This window comes from Ovis aries, chromosome 17 (genome assembly GCF_016772045.2).
Source record: "Ovis aries strain OAR_USU_Benz2616 breed Rambouillet chromosome 17, ARS-UI_Ramb_v3.0, whole genome shotgun sequence".
Classification (NCBI taxonomy): Eukaryota; Metazoa; Chordata; class Mammalia; order Artiodactyla; family Bovidae; genus Ovis; species Ovis aries.
In genome coordinates this window covers 48242477-48262996 of record NC_056070.1, presented here as the reverse complement: position 1 = coordinate 48262996, position 20520 = coordinate 48242477, and the positions used below count along the sequence as shown (strand labels likewise).

Sequence of the window (20520 nt, the reverse complement as noted above, 5' to 3'; positions counted from 1 at the left end):
AGTGGATTGCCATTTCCTTCTCCAAGGAATTGAACCTGGGTCTCCTGCATTGCAGTGGGATTCTTTCCGCTGAGCCACCAGGGAAGCCTCATCAAAATTCATAAGCAAGTGTTAGTTTGTTAGTTGCTCAATCGTGCCTGACTCTTTGCGACCCCATGGACTGCAGCCCACCAGGCTCCCCTGTCCATGAGATTTTCCAGGCAAGGATACTGGAGTGTGTTGCCATTTCTTTCTCCAGGGGATCTTCCCAACCCAGGGATTGAACCTGGTCTCCTGCACTGCAGGCAGATTCTTTACTGACTGAGCTAGTCAAAATTCATATGTAATGCCAAAAGAAGGCTTTCATGAAATTGTTTACCTTTTCATGATGAGATATTAGGGTTATAATGTAATTGAATGGCTTAGGATAATTTAAGTGAAAAAAAATCAAAAGTGGGAAACAGAAAGATAGAACCAGTTGGAAATCATTCATTTAGCAAATATTATCCAGCATAGAACTAGCATGACCTTGGGAGGAAAATGAAGAATAAGGAGAAGAATTGGACAAATACCCAACAAGTACCAAAAAAAGTAGGTCCATGTTTTATAGGAGGTGGTAGAAAAGTTTGAGAGGAGACTTTACTTCCTGTTTGGATGATCAGGCAAAGTTTCTCAGAGAGGGAACATTTGCCTGTGCAGTGGGGGATGAATGGATTTTAAGGATTGAGGTTGGCCTTCCTGGTGGAGAAAAAGACATGTAATTAGGAGAGAGGTGAGAGTGGAGAGTAAATGTTACTGAGTCCGAGTTCATACTGCCTGCTGCACGATAGGCCAGTAAATCAAGAAACTAGCTGTTGGGGCAAGAAATAGCAACTTTATTTTGGAAGGCCAGCAGACTGAAAAGATGGTGAACTAGTGTCCTAAAGACCCATCTTCCATACAGATCTGCATCTACAGAGCGCAGCTCTCCATGCTTGGCAAGAGACAAGTGAGGCATCTGGTTGTCTTTTTAGAAGACACCAGTCTGTGGGCGATTCATGCCAAATGTGTCACAGTTATGCCGAAGGACATTGACGCAGCATGTTGCATACACCGAGAATATCCCTAAGACCCTACTAGGACAGAAAGCATTCTTAAAAAAAAAAATCTTCTTGTTTGATAGTTCTAAATGTTACATTTTTCCCCCATGGGGCCAAAAGCTACCTGTGTGATTTTGAGTGGAAAAATAGGGGCCAGAAATCAGGGGTCGCAATTTTTCCATTTCCATTTGTTTGAGAATAGTATTAAAAGCAGAGACATTAACACAGGTCAGAATATTTCAGGAAGCAAGTTTCAGAAGTTGAATTTTATAACAATAAACCTGTTAAAATATTGCCAGCATTTGGATTTTCTTAAAACAAATGTCTTAAAAATTTTTTTTTATTGATATGGGTGTACCCATGGCTCGTAAAAAGCCTCTTGATGAAAGTGAAAGAGGAGAGTGAAAAAGTTGGCTTAAAGCTCAACATTCAGAAAACGAAGATCATGGCATCTGATCCCATCACTTTATGGGAAATAGATGGGGAAGCAGTGGAAACAGTGGCTGATTTTGTTTTTCTGAGCTCCAAAATCACTGAAGATGGTGATTGCAGCTATGAAATTAAAAGACACTTACTCCTTGAAAGGAAAGTTATGACCAACCTAGACAGCATATTCAAAAGCAGAGACATTACTTTAGCAACAAAGGTCCATCTAGTCAAGGCTATGGTTTTTCCAGTGGTCATGTATGGATGTGAGAGTTGGACTGCGAAGAAAGCTGAGCGCCGAAGAATTGATGCTTTTGAACTGTGGTGTTGGAGAAGACTCTTGAGAGTCCCTTGGACAGCAAGGAGATCTAACCATCCATTCTAAAGGAGATCAGTCCTGGGTGTTCTTTGGAAGGAATGATGCTAAAGCTGAAACTCCAGTGCTTTGGACACCTCATGGGGAGAGTTGACTCATTGGAAAAGACTCTGATGCTGGGAGGGATTGAGGGCAGGAGGAGAAGGGGAAGACAGAGGTTGAGATGGCTGGATGGCATCACCGACTCGATGGACGTGAGTTTGAGTGAACTCCGGGAGTTGGTGATGGACAGGGAGGCCTGGAGTGCTGCAGTTCATGGGATTGCAAAGAGTTGGACATGACTGAGCGACTGAACTGAACTAAACTGATGACTGATTCTTGCTGATATAAGACAGAAAACCACAAAATTCTGTAAAGCAATTATCCTCCAATTAAAAAAATAAAGTGGCAAAAAAAATTTTATTGAAATATAGTTGATTTACAAAGTTGTATTTCAGGTGTACAGAACAGTGATTCAGTTTTATATATATATATATATATATATATATATATATATATATATATTCTTTTTTAGGTCCTTTTCCATAATAGATTAAGTGATTCAGGTACACACACACACACACACACACACACACATTTCCCTGGTGGCTCAGACGCTGCACTGCTTGTAGTACAGGGTTTAATCCCTGGATCAGGAAGATGCCATGGAGAATGGAATGGCAACCCACTCCACTATTCTTGCCTGGAGAATTTCATGGACAGAGGAGCCTGGTAGGCTACAATCCATGGGGTTGCAAAGAATTGGACACAATTGAGCAACTAACACACTCACACAAACACACATTAAATATATTCTTTTAAAGGTTCTTTTCCATTATAGATTAAGTATTGTTCCATGTGCTATACAGTAAGACCTATTGTTTATCAGTTTTATATACAGTAGTGTTTGTGTGTTGGGCTTCCCTGATAGCTCAGTTGGTAAAGAATCCGCCTGCAATGCAGGAGACCCCAGTTTGATCCCTGAGTTGGGAAGATCTGCTGGATAAGGGAAAGGCTACCCATTTCAGTATTCTGGCCTAGAGAATTCCAGGGACTATAGAGTCCATGGGGTCGCAAAGACTCAGACATGACTACTCTTAATATATCCCTTTCTCCACGCCTTTCCCCTTTGGTAACCATAAGTTTGTTTTTTGTCAGTGAGTCTATTTCTGTTTTGTGAATAATTTCATTTACATCATTTAAAAAATTCCAAATATAAACAGTATCATATGATATTTAAAACAAGTACGTTTCTTGTTGATGGCAGCTAAATGGTCTTTGCAGTATTTTAATCATATGGTAGGTTCCATCTGTTCAGTACACTTTTGAGTTGCTTTACATACATGTGTCTAGTGGTGTGTGTCTTCTGTACTGTTCCTGCAAGTTTGCTGTTAAAGTATATTAAGCTTTTAAAAAATCTAGGAATAATTTTCATTTGTTATACCCCCAGATTTGCTGTGTCCACCATCAAAGTGATGTCATGACCTCAGGGAAATGAGTGAACTTTGCATTACTGGTTCTTTGGGATACATCTTCGGCATATGAATAGTTTAAAGGATCTGGGCTCTACCACACATACACACACACACAGCATTTCCTTGCCAGAGGAAACCAAAATGAAGTTTTTGGAAAACACAAAATTATTTCAGTATGACAGACTCTAGGGATATCATCATATTCATTAAGTCGACTTGGTTTGTGATTCCTGATACCTACTGGTGAGGTGTGAATGAGAATAGAAATTGAATCTGCCTTCACTTCTAAACTCATCTGCAGTAACAGAAGAGCTGGCAGACACTGTATTTGTAAAATGTGCTTACACCCTCATCTACCTCTATCTCTGAAGACATGTTTAGAACTTTGTCTTACACTTGCCTAAGTTTAAGAATATTTTCTCAGTTATTTTAAAATTGTATTCATTGTTAATAAAACCTGGGGAGAGATGCAGGGGAAAAGCTATCTACTGATTGTTTCATTTTAATAGTTTGCAGTCGGATGAAACAGATGCGATAAACATGCACTGCAGCTTCATCCTAATAGGCTTGTAGGGACCCTATGACAGGTGGAAAGTTACCTGTAAAGATCCTCTTGGTACTTCAGGAAGTAAATTTACCTGAGAAGAGGTCATTGTGCATAAAGAGTACATTAGTTTGGCTTCTGATGGTCAGGAAAAAGGTGTGTTTTCTGTGGATTCTGTGATGACCGTCAAGTGTGCAGGTGTCTTGCTGAGAAGTGTGGCAGTGTCACTGGGAAAGTACGCATCGAGATGAAGTGTATAGATATTTTTGTATTAGTGCTGCCATCTGCAACAGTTACTGTGTTTCAGAAAAAGTTGTAACTACTGAATGTGTTTTAACTGTTTGATCCTCCCAACAGTCCCATGCTGCTATTATCATTCTCTTCTTACGGATGAGGAGCCTGAAGCCCAGAGAGATCCATTAATGTGCACATGGCCATGTGGCTAGAAATTAGTTTGGGAAGGATTTGACCCAGGTGGTCTGTCTCCAGAGCCCTACTCAGTCTGGACATCTACATATGAGTTTTCTTAAAAGCATGTGGAATCCAAAAATGTTGGTATAAGAGACCAGTTTAAGAAACATTGCTATTAATGTTTGCATTAATTTAGCAAACATATTGACTACCAGGGATACAATGGGATGAAACAGGGTGCCTGGGAGCTCCACTAGTAGTCCAGTGGTTGAGAATCTGACTTGCAATGCAAGAGATACTGGTTCAATCCCTGGTCTGGGAACATCTCACATGTCACAGAGCAACTAGTCCCGTGAGCCACAACTACTGAAGCTTGTATGCCTGGAGGCTGTACTCCTCAACAAGAGAAGCCACTTCAATGAGAAGCCCATGCCCCACAACTAGAGAGTAGCCCACATACAGCAAAGGAGACCCACCATAGCCAATAAATAAATCTTAAAAAAAAAAAACATGGCACCCGTCTCATAGGATGTATTTCCTCTAGATATGAAAGAGGAGTGAAGTGCAGACTCAAGAGTATCACATTGTAACTAATTAAAAGGTTGGACTTGGCTTTTAAAAAATGGAAATACAATTTGTATGTCACACTATGCACCGTTTTAAAGTATTTAATACAAAGTTTTGCAGTCATCACCCCTATCTAGTTTGGGGGCATTTTTATCATCTCCCCAAAATCCCAGACCCGTTAGCAGTCACTCCCATTCTCCTCACCTCCCAGTGCCTAGCAACTAACCTACTCTCTTTCTTTATAGATTTGTCTGTTCTGGACGTTTCGTATAAAAAGAGTCACAATTTAGGGCCTTTTGCGTCTGACTTCTTTCACTTAGCATCATGTTTTCAAGGTTCCCCCCTGCTATAGCATAAATCAATACTTCATTCCTTTTTGTTGGCTGAATAATATTTCATTGCATGGACAAGACCCCATTTGTTTTTCCATGTATCAGCCCATGGGCGTGCCTTTGCTTTAACATTGTGTGTCTGGAAAGGCTCCCTGTTAAAAATAAAATGTTAATTCAGTTAGATCTTTTATTTTAGATCTACCAATGGTTCCAACTCCTTCTACCTCAAAGGTTTTATGACAAAATCCACCACTGTAATCAACTAGGCAAGACTTTCATTGAAGTATTATGTTTTTGTCAGATTTTCCCTTGACTGTAAATGACTTCTGTTTTAGGACCTTGAGTTGGGTGGATAATTCTTGACATCCCATACCTGGAGCTTCACCAGGCTCTTAGCTTATAGGCCAAACAGGAAATAGGAATGCAGTTGGCCCTGTGTGTCATCAGGTTCTGTATTCTCAGATTCAGCCAACCATGGACTGAAAGTATTCAGGAAAAAAGATTCCAGAAAGTTCCAAAAAGCAAAACTTCAATTTGCTGTGCATTGGCACCTATTTACATTGCATTTATATCAGTACTGTAAGTAATCCAGAAATGATTTAAAGTATACAGGAGGATGTGTTTCAGTTAGATGTAAATACTATACCATTTTATATAAAGAACTTGAGCATCCACAGCATTTGATATCTGAGGGGCTCCTGGAGCGGTGGATACTGAAGGACAACTGTATGTGTTTGTGTCTTTATATTTTCTCTCAAGTGCTTCTTTTCCTTATTACTTTGCAGTAGCTGGACTCTGGGGTATTCTTTTGTATTGGATTTACTTTTTCCTTTTCTGAGTTGTTACGTCTGGCTCTGTTGCCATGATCTGCAATTCTCTTGAGACTTAGATTCATTTCTGGCTTTTCCTAAAATTCATCTGTGTCAATTTTCAGGTCGATCCAGTCTTCACAAGGGAAGTGAAAGCCAAAGTAAAGAGGTAAGTATTGGAGTTCCCTGGTGGCCCAGCGGTTAAAACTCCAAGCTTCCAATGCAGAGGATTCGGGCTTGATCCCTGGTCAGGGAATGGTAAAGAACGTGCCTGCCAATGCAGGTTCGATTCCTGGGTCGGGAAGATGCCCTGGAGGAGGGCATGGCAACCCACTCCAATGTCCTTGCCTGGAGAATCCCATAGACAGAGGAGCCTGGTGGGCTACAGTCCATGGGGTCACAAAGAGTCGGACATGACTGAAGCAACAGGGAACTGAGGTCCCACATGCTGAGTGACATGATGAAATACATTTTTTAAAAAGAGAGAGAGAGAAGCATAGGGAGTGAACAGGTGTTTTGCAGGAGAGGAAGCCTAGTGACTGATAAATAATCCCTGTTCCCAGCATTCACCGTGTCCCAGGCTCTGTTCCCAGCACTTCATTAATAATTCCTCCTTTAATCTCATGATCCTGAGAGAATCTGGGTGCTATTCCTTTCCCCATTGACAACCCTGGAAGCTGACATGCTGGGAGCATCAGCAGTTCCCTAGGGAGCAGTCGCATGGATGCACGTGTGAAGACATACAACCTCGCCAGGTCAGGAAATGCCCAGGAAACCCACTTTGAGGTTATAATTGTCCCTTACCTCGTGGGTCAAAACCGAAAAAAACCCAAAAAACCAACAACTAAAAATCTGCTGGTGAGGGTGAAAATCACAGCCATTCCTCTGGAAAGCAATTTGCCAGGGTCTTTGCTATCAATTGCGTTTGTCTGCCCGTAACAGAGACCAGGGCTTCCCTGGTGGCTCAGTGGTAAAGAATCCTCCTGCCAGTGCAGGAGATGCGGGTTTGATCCCTGGGCCAGGAAGATCCCCTGGAGGAGGAAATGGCAACCCATTCCAGCATTCTTACCTGGAAAATCCCATGGACAGAGGAGCCTGGTTGGCTACAGTCCACGAGGTCCCAGAACAGTCAGACACGACTTAGCGACTAAACAGCAACCACAGAGACCCAACAATGCTGGCTTACACACCCAGGGGTTTTAACTGCTCACATCAAAAAAATCGGATGTCATTGGTCCAGGACCAAGTAAGACTTCAGAGATGTTGTCTCCTGTCTCTCTTTCCTGTGCTCCCTACCTGTGACTTCCATTTCTAGGATGACTGTAGCTGTAGAACTCACACATCACTTTCCATGTTCTAAGTGGGGAGATGGGGCAGGACAAGAGCCAGAAGGATCCTCTCCTGTGCGGGTCAGCCCCCCTTTATGTGTATATCCTCACCCTCCCAGGATCCCAGCTCCTCCTCCTGGCCACTCCACCACCCTGGAGGACTGGGAAACACTGATTTCACCCCCATATGCAATCAGGTGTCTTTATATTGCTCACAGATACAGAATGCATGTATGTAAAAGTATAACCAGTTATGTGAAATGATAACCTCAACACCGTGAGACTGGAGAGGGTTGGGGGAATGGGGAAGAATGTCCGTACTATCAAGTTAGAAAAATAAAACAAGGCAAAACCTCTGTGACAAAGGTGGTATCACACTCTTGGTTTTACTATTTCTATTTCTCTCTGTTTATGATACATCTATGATTATCTCTTTGAGTATCTTTTCTAATATTTATCTTTATTTATTTATTTGATTGAACTGGGTCTTAGTTGTGGCATGTGGGCTTTAGTTCCCTGACCAGGGATTGAACCCAGACTCCCTGCATTGGGAGCATGGAATCTTAGCCACTGGACCACCAGGGGTACTCACCCTCTTTGAGTATCTTTTAAAAAGCACTGGGACTGTTTATAATAGCCAGGACATGGAAGCAACCTAGATGTCCAACAGCAGATGAATGGATAAGAAAGCTGTGGTACATATACACAATGGAGTATTACTCAGCCATTAAAAAGAATAATACATTTGAATCAGTTCTAATGAGGTGGATGCAACTGGAGCTGATTATACAGAGTGACGTAAGCCAGAAAGAAAAACACCAATACAGTATACTAACACATATATATGGAATTTAGAAAGATGGTAACGATAACCCTGTATGTGAGACAGCAAAAGAGACACAGATGTATAGAACAGACTTTTGGACTCTGTGGGAGAGGGAGAGGGTGGGATGATTTGGGAGAATGGCATTGAAACATGTATAATAATCATGTAAGAAACGAATCGCCAGTCTAGGTTTGATGTAGCATACAGGATGCTTGGGGCTGGTGCACTGGGATGGCCCAGAGAGATAGTATAGGGAGGGAGGTGGGAGGGGGGTTCAGGATTGGGAATTCATGTACACCCGTGGCGGATTCATGTTGATGTATGGCAAAACCAATACAGTATTGTAAAGTAAAATAAAAAATTAAAAAAAAATAAAAATTATAAGTCATATTAAAAAAAAAAAAGCATTGGGAAAAAGTCTGCATTATTAGGAAAGGTTTGTTTTCTAAATCATTCAGAGAAAAATGTCAAGAGCCACATCTCTGACGTCCAGTATCTGAGAATCATGTGTCTTGTTGGTCAGAAGGATTCAGGATGGAAGCAGCTGTGTTCAAAGGCTTCCTCCCTCCCTTATCAGGGACGGAAATAGAATGGATTCTCACTCCAGTATGGTTTTCTGTACTGAACCCTTTATCAATCATGCTTCCCTGGTGATCTAAGCTATTTCTCCAAAATTGTCATCTTTCCTCCCAGCCTCTCCCTGTAAGATTCCCGGCCGTAGATGCTCTCTGCTCCCTGTTGTTTCAGGAGCCCTGGGGTACGACTGATCAGGGAGATGGCTCAGGAAGACCTCCATGCTGTCATGAAGAATTGCTTCGCGCTGGTGAATAGCTCTGTCTCTGAAGGCATGTCAGCCGCAATTCTGGAGGTAATGATCTAACGAGCCCCGAGAGTGGAAATATGAAATTGTCGATCACCCCTTTTCTTAGTTATGGAGGTGATGCATTTGTCAATAAAGCTGTGTGCTTCTTAAAGCTAACAAGCACAGCGGCGTCTCTTTGGGAGTTCTAAAGTAGTTTTGAAGTTCTAGCTGGGATTTAAAAATACTGTTTTCTTTCTCCTTGCCATTTTTCCTTGCCAGTGACAAAATGAAATAAAACTAGGATAGCGTCGCCTCTCTGACTCACCAAGTAGCTTCAGTGGGAAGGTGACGGAGACTATGAAGGGCTGGGACAGGATGTGGATAAAGGTGTGTTTTGTAGGAAGCCTTCTTTTGTCTTGATTTCTTCTCCCTCTTTTCAGTGTGTGCAATGATCCCAGAAGTTAGGGGATAAGAAAGGGATGGGCTTGTGCACAGGGGGTGGGTGTGGTAACAGAGAGGAGTGGTTACAGATGCACAGGAGGGTGGGAATGAGGGTGGACCGAATCTCTCCATCTAGTGCTCAGCTCTGAAAAAATCTCTTCCTGGACTTTCCTGGTTGCCCAGTGGTTAAGACTATACCTTCCACTGCAGGGGACGAGGGTTCGACCCCTGGTTGGGGAACTAAGATTGCACACACCACCGTGCTGCGCAGCCAAAAAGAAAAGAAAAGGAAAATTGCATACTACTGTACTTGGGCTAAATATGCACATCCCAGCACAACCTTGCAGTCCATTGCTGGAGTTTTCTGCATTGAAATAAGCCCCTGCTCTTGAAAACCTGGCAGACTCTAGTTTGACTGTCTCAACTCTTGGGTAGAGGACTTAATCCAACCTTGAAGCCCTTTGCAGTCTCTTCTTAGTGAGCGTTTTCCATAATTGGAAAAAGGATATCTTTTTTTTTTCCTTTTTTTTTTTTTGGTATCTTAAAAAATATTTGTTTGGCTGTGCAGCATGCCATGTGAGATCTTAGTTCTCTGACCAGGGATTGAAACTGTGTTCCCTGCATTGATAAAATGGAGTCTTAACCACTGGACTGCCAGGAAAGTCCCAACCTGGATATCTTTTAAAACTTTTTCTGCTTTTTTTGGCCGTGCCCTGGAACTTCAGGGATCTTAGTTCCCTGACCAGGGATTAAACCCTGGGCCCACAGTAGTGAAAGTGCAGAGTGCCAACCACTGGGCCATCAGGGAATTCCCTTACCCAGGTATCTTAACAGCTTTGTGCTAGTGACTTGAGGTCATCACCAGTGTGCACTTAATACGGAAGGGTTTTTGCTTTCTTTTATTTTGCTGTTGGTTCATGGCATGCTGGGTTCCTTTAAGAGTGATATTAGTAAAGAGGAGATGCCATCTGTCCTGTCATAACCAGCTTTCAGTGCTGAGTTGTCTTCATATCCCTAAATCACAAGCCATTGAAAGTATGGAATTTCCTATAGTTCTTTACACATGCCTTACAGACAATGGATGCCACAGAAGTCCTATGGATTAGCACTTGATAAAACCCCCTGTTCAGTTCAGTTCAGTCATTCAGTAGTGTCCAACTCTTTGAGACCCCTTGCAGTACAGCAAGCCAGGCCTCCCTGTCCATCACCAACTCCCGGAGTTTACTCAAACTCATGTCCATGAGTCAGTGATGCCATCCAACCATCTCACCTTCTGTCACTCCCTTCTCCCCCTGCCTTCAATCATTCCCAGCAGCAGGGCCTTTTCCCTGATATGAGTGAGTCAGTTCGTCCCATCTGGCGGCCAAAGTATTGGAGTTTCAGCTTCAGCATCAGTCCTTCCAATGAATATTCAGGACTGATTTCATTTAGGATTGACTGGTTGGATCTCCTTGCAGTCCAAGGGACTCTCAAGAGTCTGTCTCCTCCAACACCACAGTTCAAAAGCATCAATTCTTCAGTACACAGCTTTCTTTATAGTCCAACTCTCACATCCATACACGACCACTGGAAAAATCAGTTTTGACCAGATGGGCCTTTGTTGGCAAAGTAATGCCTCTGCTTTTTCATATGTTGTCTAGGTTGGGCATGACTTTTCTTCCAAGCAGCAAATGTCTTTTAATTTCATGGCTACACTCACCGTCTGCAGTAATTTTGGAGCCCAAAAAAATAGTCTCTCACTGTTTCCTTATCTGTTTGCCATGAAGTGATGGGACCAGATGCCATGATCTTCGTTTTCTGAATGTTGAGTTTGAAGCCAACTTTTTCACTCCCCTCTTTCACTTTCATCAAGAGGCTCTTTAGTTCTTCACTTTCTGCCATAAGAGTGGTATTATTTGCATATCTGAGGTTATTGATATTTCTCCTGGCAATCTTGATTCCAGCTTGTGCTTCATCCAGTCCAGCATTTTGAATGATGTACTCTGCATATAAGTTAAATAAACAGGGTGACAATATATAACCTTGATGTACTCCTTTCCTGGTTTGGAACCAGTCTGTTGTTCCATGTGCAGTTCTAACTATTGCTTCTTGACCTGCATACAGATTTCTCAGGAGGCAGGTCAGGTGGTCTGGTATTCCCATCTCTTGAAGAGTTTTCCAGTTTATTGTGATCCACACAGTCAAAGGCTTTGGCATAGTCAATAAAGCAGAAGTAGATGTTTTTCTGGCACTCTTTCCCTTTTTTGGATGATCCAATGGATGTTGGTAATTTGGTCTCTGGTTCCTCTGCCTTTTCTAAATCCAGCTTGAACAGCTGGAAGTTCACGATTCATGTACTGTTGAAGCCTGGCTTGGAGAATTTTGAACGTCACTTTGCTGGCATGTGAGATGAATACACTTGCGTGGTAGTTTAAGCATTCTTGCCTTTCTTTGAGATTGGAATGAAAACTCATGTTTTCCAGTCCTGTGGCCGCTGCTGAGCTTTCCAAATTTGCTGGCATATTGAGTGCAGCACTTTCACAGCATCATCTTTTAAGATTTGAAATACCTCAACTGGAATTCCATCACTTCCATTAGCTTTGTTGGTAGTGATGCTTCCTAAGGCCCACTTGACTTCACATTGCAGGATGTCTGGCTCTAGCTGACTGATCACACCATCGTGATTATCTGGGTCACAAAGATCTTTTTTGTATAGTTCTTTTGTGTATTCTTGCCACCTCTTCTTAATATCTTCTGCTTCTGTTAGGTCCATACCATTTCTGTCCTTTATTGAGCCCATCTTTGCATGAAATGTTCCCTTGGTATCTCTAATTTTCTTGAAGAGATCTCTAGTCTTTCCCGTTCTGTTGTTTTCCTCTGTTTCTTTGCACTGATCACTGAGGAAGGCTTTCTTATCTCTCCTTGCTATTCTTTGGAACTCTGCATTCAGAGAGGTATATCTTTCCTTTTCTCCTTTGCCTTTTGCTTCTCTTCTTTTCACAGCTATTTGTAAGACCTCCTCAGACAGCCATTTTGCCTTTTTGCATTTCTTTTTCTTGGGGATGGCCTTGATCACTGCCTCCTGTACAATGTCACGAACCTCCGTCATAGTTCTTTAGGCACTCTGTCAGATCTAATGCCTTGAATCTATTCCCTTCGAATCTAATCCCTTGAATCCCTTAAATCTATTTCTACCCCCTGCAGAAAAGGAAATGTTTGGCCATTGGTCCTCCGAGTCTTTGAATCACGTTTCACGTCTGCATTCTCATAACCCTAGTTTTTTACTTCAGGGTCTACTTAATTAGAGTGATGCTATTATTGTATCATAAGTGTTTGTAACATCCATTTATTCATTTGAACACTAGTTGAATTTACTGACCAAAGGTACAATTTGTCAATTTTGATGTTTCAGAGGTCATGGTAAATAATTAAAGCAGGAAAAAAAAATCATGCTCCATAAACTTAAGAAATGACTGATGTTGTATGCCTAATATTTTCTGCAAATGTGGCATCATTTAAAAAAGCAAACATAAAAAAATAAAATACTGTGGGCTGGGGTAGAAGCTATATACTGACGCCTATAATTCTTGTGTTCGGAAGCTTTTAGAGCACAGAGCCTGGATTTGTGACATGTTCTTCTTTAGCCAGATGTTGAATGCCTCAATATCTCAATCTGAGCTTAATGATTAGCATTAATCTCCATTGTGGTTTAAAATCAGCTTTCAAGTAGTGTTACTGGAGCAGTACATTGTACTCTTCATATTAGCTTTTAAAATGTACGTTCTTAGAGTACCAGTCCTCAAGCCTTGCTGAATCACTCCTTTGTATGTAAATACGCATTTCCTCTCCCCCACCTTCTTAAGAAAGGGTAAAGTGGATTTGGGGAATGATTTTGTAGCCAGCACATACAGCATTTCATTGCAGATGAATTGCTGTCAGATCTCATTTACTTCAAAGGAAAGGCAGCTCTGAGTAATTCTGTCTGCTTTCAGATGCCGACCCTGTGTTCCTTTTGAAAACTCCAAAATAACCTTTGGGATGAGGGTTTTGAATGAAACTGATTTTAGAGAAGCCGTGGAGGGTGGATTTCATTTGAATCAATTCAAAGACCCAAAGTGGTTAATCACAGAATAAGTGCATCTCACTTTGGAGGGAGGGGATCTTTTGACCTTTCAGAATTAGCATTGTTTTGTCATGCATGGGTTCTTGCTAAATCGCTTCAGTTGTGTTCCACTCTTTTCGACCTTGTGGACTGTAACCCACCAGCCTCCCCTGTCAATGGGATTCTTCAGGCAAGAATTCTGGAGTAGGTTGCCATAACCTCCTCCAGAAATTCTTCCCAATCCGAGGATCAGCCCAGTTCTCTTCCGTATTCTCCGTTGGCTGGTGGGTTCTTAACCACTAGTGCCACCTGGGAAGCCCTTGTTTTGTTTCAGAGGCATGTAAAAATCCCATTTGTTAAGACATTTCTTTTAAACGTGAACTGTCACCCACCAGGCTCTTCTGTCCATGGGATTTCCCAGGCAAGAATACTGGTGAGGGTTGTATTTCCTCCTCCAGAGGATCTTCTCGACCCAGGAATAGAACCCATATCTCCTGCATTGGCAGGCTGATTCTTTACCACTGAGCGACTTGGGAAGCCCAATATAGACACCTATATAAGGCACCTTCAAAAGCTCACGTACTGTGTTGATACAGAGCCCGGGTGGCTGTGTTTCCAAAGACTGTGCTGCAGTGCTGAGGATGGTGCTGAGGATCAGCCCTGCTGAGGATGGTGCACCAGAGACAAAGCTTTTAAATTTATTTTTATTTGTTCATTTTTTTGGCCACAACACCCGGCACGTAGAATCTTAGTTCCCCAACTGGGGATCAAACCCACACCCCCTGCAGTGGGAGGTGGAGTCTTAACCGCTGGACCACCAGGAGAAGCCCCAACAAAACTTTTAAAAGTTCAAATGTGAAGCTTCTACCCACTTGCTGGGTGCTCGAAGAGCTCATGGTGGGCAGGAGAAATCCAGTGACTGCAAACTTGACCAAGTGTTTGGCACCTCTTGAGCTCTGATGTTTCCTCTTCTTAGTCCCCAGATGGGGCCCCAGGTACCAGATTTGGGATGATTTCTGCTCCAAGTGCCCCTCCTCAACACTGCCCCTTTCCCAGTATGACCTGCAGGGATTCAGAGGGTAAGCTCGCTCATCTCCAAACACCATCTCCCCAAGACATTCCCAGGCACTGTGTTCATCAGGACCAGCATCACAGCACAGTCATATTCTGAGACTTTGCCTTTTTGAAGAGGTAACTTTACACCTAAAGAAAGTGATTTGAGAATCAACCATCCTTAATGTCACATCTTGGCTGAATGAAAATAGCATTTCCATATGCTTTTTAAATGACATGTTTTTTTTTTCTTTCTCTTTTATTGAAGTATAGTTGATTTACAATATAATATTAGTTTCAAGTGTACAGCAAAGTGATCCTGTTATAGGTATGCATCTATATTCTTTTTATCCAATTCTTTTCTATTACAGGTTACTATAAGATATTGAATATACAGTTGCTTGTGCTATACAGTAAATCCTTGCTGTTTAAGATGAACTTTGTCTCCCCAAAATGATGGTGATGAGTAATGGATTTGAGACCCCTTGTCAGTCGAGAGCAAAGCTTCCACCAGGGCAAGACCACAGTTTTGTGATTCCTGGCCTGTGATCTTTTCCAGAATGCCAGATGGTGCTCACTGGAGGTCAGAACCCAAGGCCCAAACAGTGGGCTCATAAGGTGGCTGTGACCCTAATGTTGAGATGCGGAGTTACTTTCTGCCCGTGCTGCTGAGTGTTCTTATTCCCAAGTGTAATGACAGTTGTTGTTATTGTTCAGTCACTAAGTCATGCCCAACTCTTTGTGACCCCATGTCCTGCAGCATGCCAGGTTTCCCTGTCCTTCACTATCCCCTGGAGTTTGCTCAAACTCATGTGTTGAGTCAGTGATGCCATCCAACCATCTCATCCTCTGCTGCTCTCTTTTCCTCCTGCCCTCAATCTTTCCCAGCATCAGGATCTTTTCCAATGAGTTGGCTCTTCGCATGAGGTAGCCAGAGTATTGGAGCTTCAGCATCAGTCCTTCCAAGGAATATTCTGGGTTGCTTTCCTTTAGGATTGACTGGTTTGATCCCCTTGCAGTCCAAGGGACTTTCAAAAGTCTTCTCCAACACCACAGGTTCAAAAGCATCAATTCTTTGGCGCTCAGCCTTCTTTATGGTCCAGCTCACATCCATACATGACTACTGGAAAAACCATAGCTTTGATTCTAATGACAGTGGAGGGTCCCAATCTTTACCCTACAAGATGAGAAGGGAAATTTATGATGTGGAAACTTTTATCATGATGAGGAACCCCATGCTGGCCTTTGAGACTGGAAAGGTTGTTTAGTGGGTAATCAGGTGATAAATCTTGTTCCTCCTTACGTCTATATCCATGCCAAAGGGATATGTACAGACCTGGTGGCATTTGTATGGCTGGTGCTGAAAGAAAATTACCCATCAAGGAAAGTGAGAATGATGGTAATTAAAAAATGTACACTCCAAGGACTTCCCTGCTGGTCCAGTGGCAAAGTCTCCATGCTCCCAATACAGGGTGCTGAGGTTTGATCCATGTCAGGGAACTAGATTCCACATGCCACAGCTAAGTTCACATGCCACCATGGAGATCCTGTGTGCAGCAACTAAAACCCAGTGCAGCCAAATAGATAGGTAAATATTCTCAAAAAGTGTACTCCAGGCTGCCACTGAAGAAGTGTGAACTGAACATTGGAGAGAGAGAAGGTTTCTTTGTGACATTGCAATAAGACAGGCCATTGCAGTATATAATTTCCCAACATTTGCAAATACAGTCAGTCATTAAGATTCAGTGTGTAGTTGGAAACTCCGGGGTTTGTGTTGGAAAACCACTTTGGGCAAAGTTTTGGGGTGATTTTTGTGTGATGCCAGAGCTCCAGTGAAACCAAGGAGTCCTTCTGTCACAAATTGGCTCATCTCACCACACAGACTCTGACAGTGATCACCCACCTGTCTCCTTTGCTGTTTACATCCTTTCAGGCAATGGATTTGGAAGTCCCGGTGTTGGCGAGGAACATCCCTGGAAACGCCGCAGTGGTGAAGCATGAAGTTACAGGATTGCTGTTTTCAGACCCTCAGGTAAAGGAGAGCGATTTCCCTGCGTTCACCTGTGTGGTCTGAGTCGTTTTCATCTGCCTGTAGTTCAGAGAGTCTGTAATTTGCATCTATGTGATTATCTCTCAGTGTTCCCTTCATACAGTAAGTCCCCTACATACAAACAAGCCCAATTCTGAGAGCACATTCATGAGTCCAGTTTGTTTGTAAATCCAGCAAAATTAGCTTAGGTACCCAACTAACACAATTGGCTATATAGTACTGTACTATGATAGGGTTATAATACTTTTCATACAAATACTACATAAAAAGAAAACAATTAAGAAAACATTTTTAATCTTACAGTACAGGACCTTGAAAAATACAGTAAGACAATTGACATACAGGGGCTGGCAGTGAGTGAACAAGCGAGAAGAGTCACTGACTAGAGGAGAGAGAGGAGGTGGGAGAAGGCAGAGCTGGATTGTCAGCAACAGGAGATGGAGGGCAAGCTGCAACTTCACTCACGCCTGACGCTGATGGCTCAGGTTCCGGTTCCTTGCTGGATTTAATTCTATCGACCCTCTTAAAAAAACAATCCAGTGATGTCTGGGTGGTAGCTCCTTTTTTCTCGTCATAGATGACACAGTAGCACTGGATTGCTTTCTGAACGGCTGCTGCAACCTTCATGTACCATTCTACACTAGGATCCTGTGCCTCAAAACCTGCCAGTGCCTCCTCAAGTAAAGAAAATCCGCGGGCCATTTCCTGCATCATGAATCTCTTCAGTTCTTCAGTTTCTCCTTCTTCCTCTTGTCTCTCTTCATCCTTTCTCTGCCGCTGCTTTCAGGCTTGTTTCTGGGCATCCTGGACTTGAAATAAAGATGCTGGACTCATGTACGCTATACACTGCTTTACTGCTGTGCAGTAAAGTTCACAAAAGTACCGCCGCTTGTAGAGGACACACTCACGTGACAGTGTGTGCCAGTGGTGGTGGTTTAGTCGCCAAGTCTTATCTCGCTCTTGCGACCCCTGTAGCCCACCAGGCTCCCCTGTCCTTGTGGTTTTCCAGGCAAGAATACTGGAGCGGGTTGCCACTCCCTACATGATTGGACTCGTGAATGCGAATTAGCATCTTTGAAAGCTAGCAACTTGAAGGTTTACATGTAGGGGACTTACTGTGAGTATATGAAACACAGGGTCACTTTGTCACTTGGGCAGCCTCCTGGACATGTGACTAAAAGAAACCTAGGGACTTTCCAGAAACATGAGACCTGGGTTCTCTTTCTGATGCTGCTGGTGTTGATTACCATGACCTTGAGCAGGTCACTTCCCCTCTTAGATGCTTGAATTTCTAGTTTCTTCTTTTAAAGTTGATTTTATTGAAGTATAGCTGATTTACAATGTGTTAGTTTCTGCTGTATAGCACAGTGATTCAGGGATATATGTATATACATGTATGCATTCTCTTTCATATTCTTTTCCATCTTGGTTTATCACAGGATATTTAATATAGTTCCCTGTGTTCTACAGTAGGATCTTGTTGTTTATCCATGCTATATATAGTAGTTTGTATCTACTAACCCCAAATTCCCAAATAGATTTCTGGTTTCTGAAGCAGGTGTTCTTCAGGTATAATCCTATGCTTCTGGAATATCCCCTGGTGTTCAGAAGATGCCATATATCTGATCCCTTGCAGTTCTTCAGAACAATGTACCGAAGAGGCAGCATGGTTGTCTTCATACATGTATGGGTCTGATACATGTGTGCATCTGAAATTAAAATAAAGGCCAGTGCAGTTGACAGTGGGCACAGATGATGGGCGCAGTGTCATCCGGGGCACACATGTATGCCAGGACCTTCCAGGATGTGTGATGGGGTTCCAGTCCCAAGGTCTGAAGTTCCAAGGATGTGTCTCCCTTTAAACCCCTGGGACCCTGTGCAGGGCGTGTAGCCTTAACCTGAGTCTCCAAGCTCCGTCCTCTCCTCGGTACAAGTGGAACTAATTATAACAGCACATAGAGGTGTGTCATGGGCTAAAACTCCTGACATACAGGGCTGAGCCGTGGGTACGGCACGCAGCCCAAGGCTCTGGGTACCATTATCAGCAGAAGGAGAGCCCTTGATGCCCTGTAGCTCGTGTCGTTGTTGTTTAGTCAGTAAGTTGTGTCTGACGCTTTATGACCCCTTGGACTGTAGTCCTCCAGAATCTTCTGTCCATGGAATTCTCTAGGCCACAATACTGGAGTGGGTTGCCATTTCCTCCTCCAGCAGACTTCCAGATCCAAGGATCAAACCCACATTTCCTGCATTGCAGGCGGGTTCTTTATCACTGAGCCACCAGGGAAGCCCTTTCCTTTGATTGTAGTTGTTGTTTGAGGAGGGCATGGCAACCCACTTTAGTATTCTTGCCTGGAAAATCCCATGGACAGAGGACGAGGGAGGGGGGTTCAGTATGGGGAACATGTGTATACTTGTGGCAGATTCATGTTGATGTATGGCAAAACCAATACAATAGTGTAAAGTAATTAACCTCCAATTAAAAATAAATAAATTCATATTAAAAAATAAAGAGTCGGACACGACTGAAGCGACTTACCACGCATGCAGTGCACGTTATTTTTTAGTTGCTAAGTCATGTCTGACTCTTTTGCGACCCCATGGACTGTAGCCTGCCAGGCTCCTCTGTCCATGGGATTCTCCAGGCAAGAATACGGGTGCAGGTTGCAATTTCCTTCTCCAGCGGATCTTCCCGACCCAGATACCGAACCTGTGTCTCCTGCATTGCAGTCAGATTCTTTACCACTGAACCACCAGGGAAGCTGAGCCATCGGGGAAGCCCTTTCCTTTGAACAGTAACCCCTAAAAGCCAAAACAATACCAGGAAATGAAGAGTGTTAGTGGTTTCCTGCTGATTCTCTAGACAAAAGCATTTTGCTTTTTACCACGTTCTGCATCTCTCCACATCAGCACCAGCCATGCCGGAGGTCATAGGATATTGTCTCCCCGTGGGCAAAGAGATTTTATTTTTATCTTCCCAAACACACTGTCTATTTATTTTATAGCTCAATTTCAAAAAACTGCAGTTTTATCAGCAAGTGTCTGAATAGCCATCACTTATAAATGGGTGTATCAAGTCCAATGTTAGAACAAGTGCAGTTTGGCTCTCCTGACTTCATTTCATGTTCCTTGTAAGACATTCCTTTTAATATTTGCAAATAACGATCCTGTCGCTGACACATCCAAGTTGTTTCTGCTGGTTACCGGCTTCCTGTGAGTTATCAGACATAGCCCCAAAGCACTGACAAAGTTAAGGCTTGGGCTTGAGTCCAACCCTTTAATGTTACTTTTACAAAGGATGTTAAAAAAAAAAAAAAACTGCTCTATGTTTCATACAGGGGGAGGCTGTGTTTTTTTTTTCCCCCTTTTTAATATCACATTTTGAAACATGTGCGAGACACAGATATCACATGTAGCTTTGTTTCATAGTCGTGATCAGACTTGACCTAGCATGGAGTGGGAGGTGTTGCTTTAAAAACAAATGTGCATTTTCCACAAGTCAGTGGCTGTGGTTGCTGTCATCTCGGTTCAGGAGCTCAGATGAAAGTAACCACTGATTGGTTGTCAGTGTTTGTGAGATTTATTTCGAATGTGTATTCAAATATGTCCTCAAATCTCCATTTCATTTATTAAGAAGGGACTTCCATGCAAGGATGTCAGTCTCATAAAGTTAATATAGATAGATACATACATAGAAACGTAGATCGATACATAGTTACGTAGATACATAGATACACACACACATACATACACACATGTACATTTGCTCTGTCCTGTCCAACTCTTTGCAACCCCATGAACTGTAGCCTGCCAGGCTCCTCTGTCCATGAGATTTTCCAGGCAAAAATACTAAAGTGGGCTGCTATTTCCTGCTCTAGGAGATCTTCCCGACCCAGGGATCAAACTCTTGTCTCTTATGTCTCCTGCATTGGCAGGCGAGTGGATTCTTTACCACTGAGCCACCT

General features: G+C 42.8%; 1 protein-coding gene across 1 annotated transcript in view; it reads left to right on the top strand.

The window, feature by feature from the left end:
- GLT1D1 (glycosyltransferase 1 domain containing 1) overlaps positions 1–20520 on the top strand; it is a 118912-nt gene that overhangs the window by 77265 nt on the left and 21127 nt on the right. Inside the window, exons 9-11 of the mRNA XM_004017310.6 lie at positions 6103–6146; positions 8879–8999; positions 16442–16540. Coding sequence (XP_004017359.1) covers positions 6103–6146; positions 8879–8999; positions 16442–16540 — 264 coding nt within the window. The remainder of the gene's footprint in view (positions 1–6102; positions 6147–8878; positions 9000–16441; positions 16541–20520) is intronic.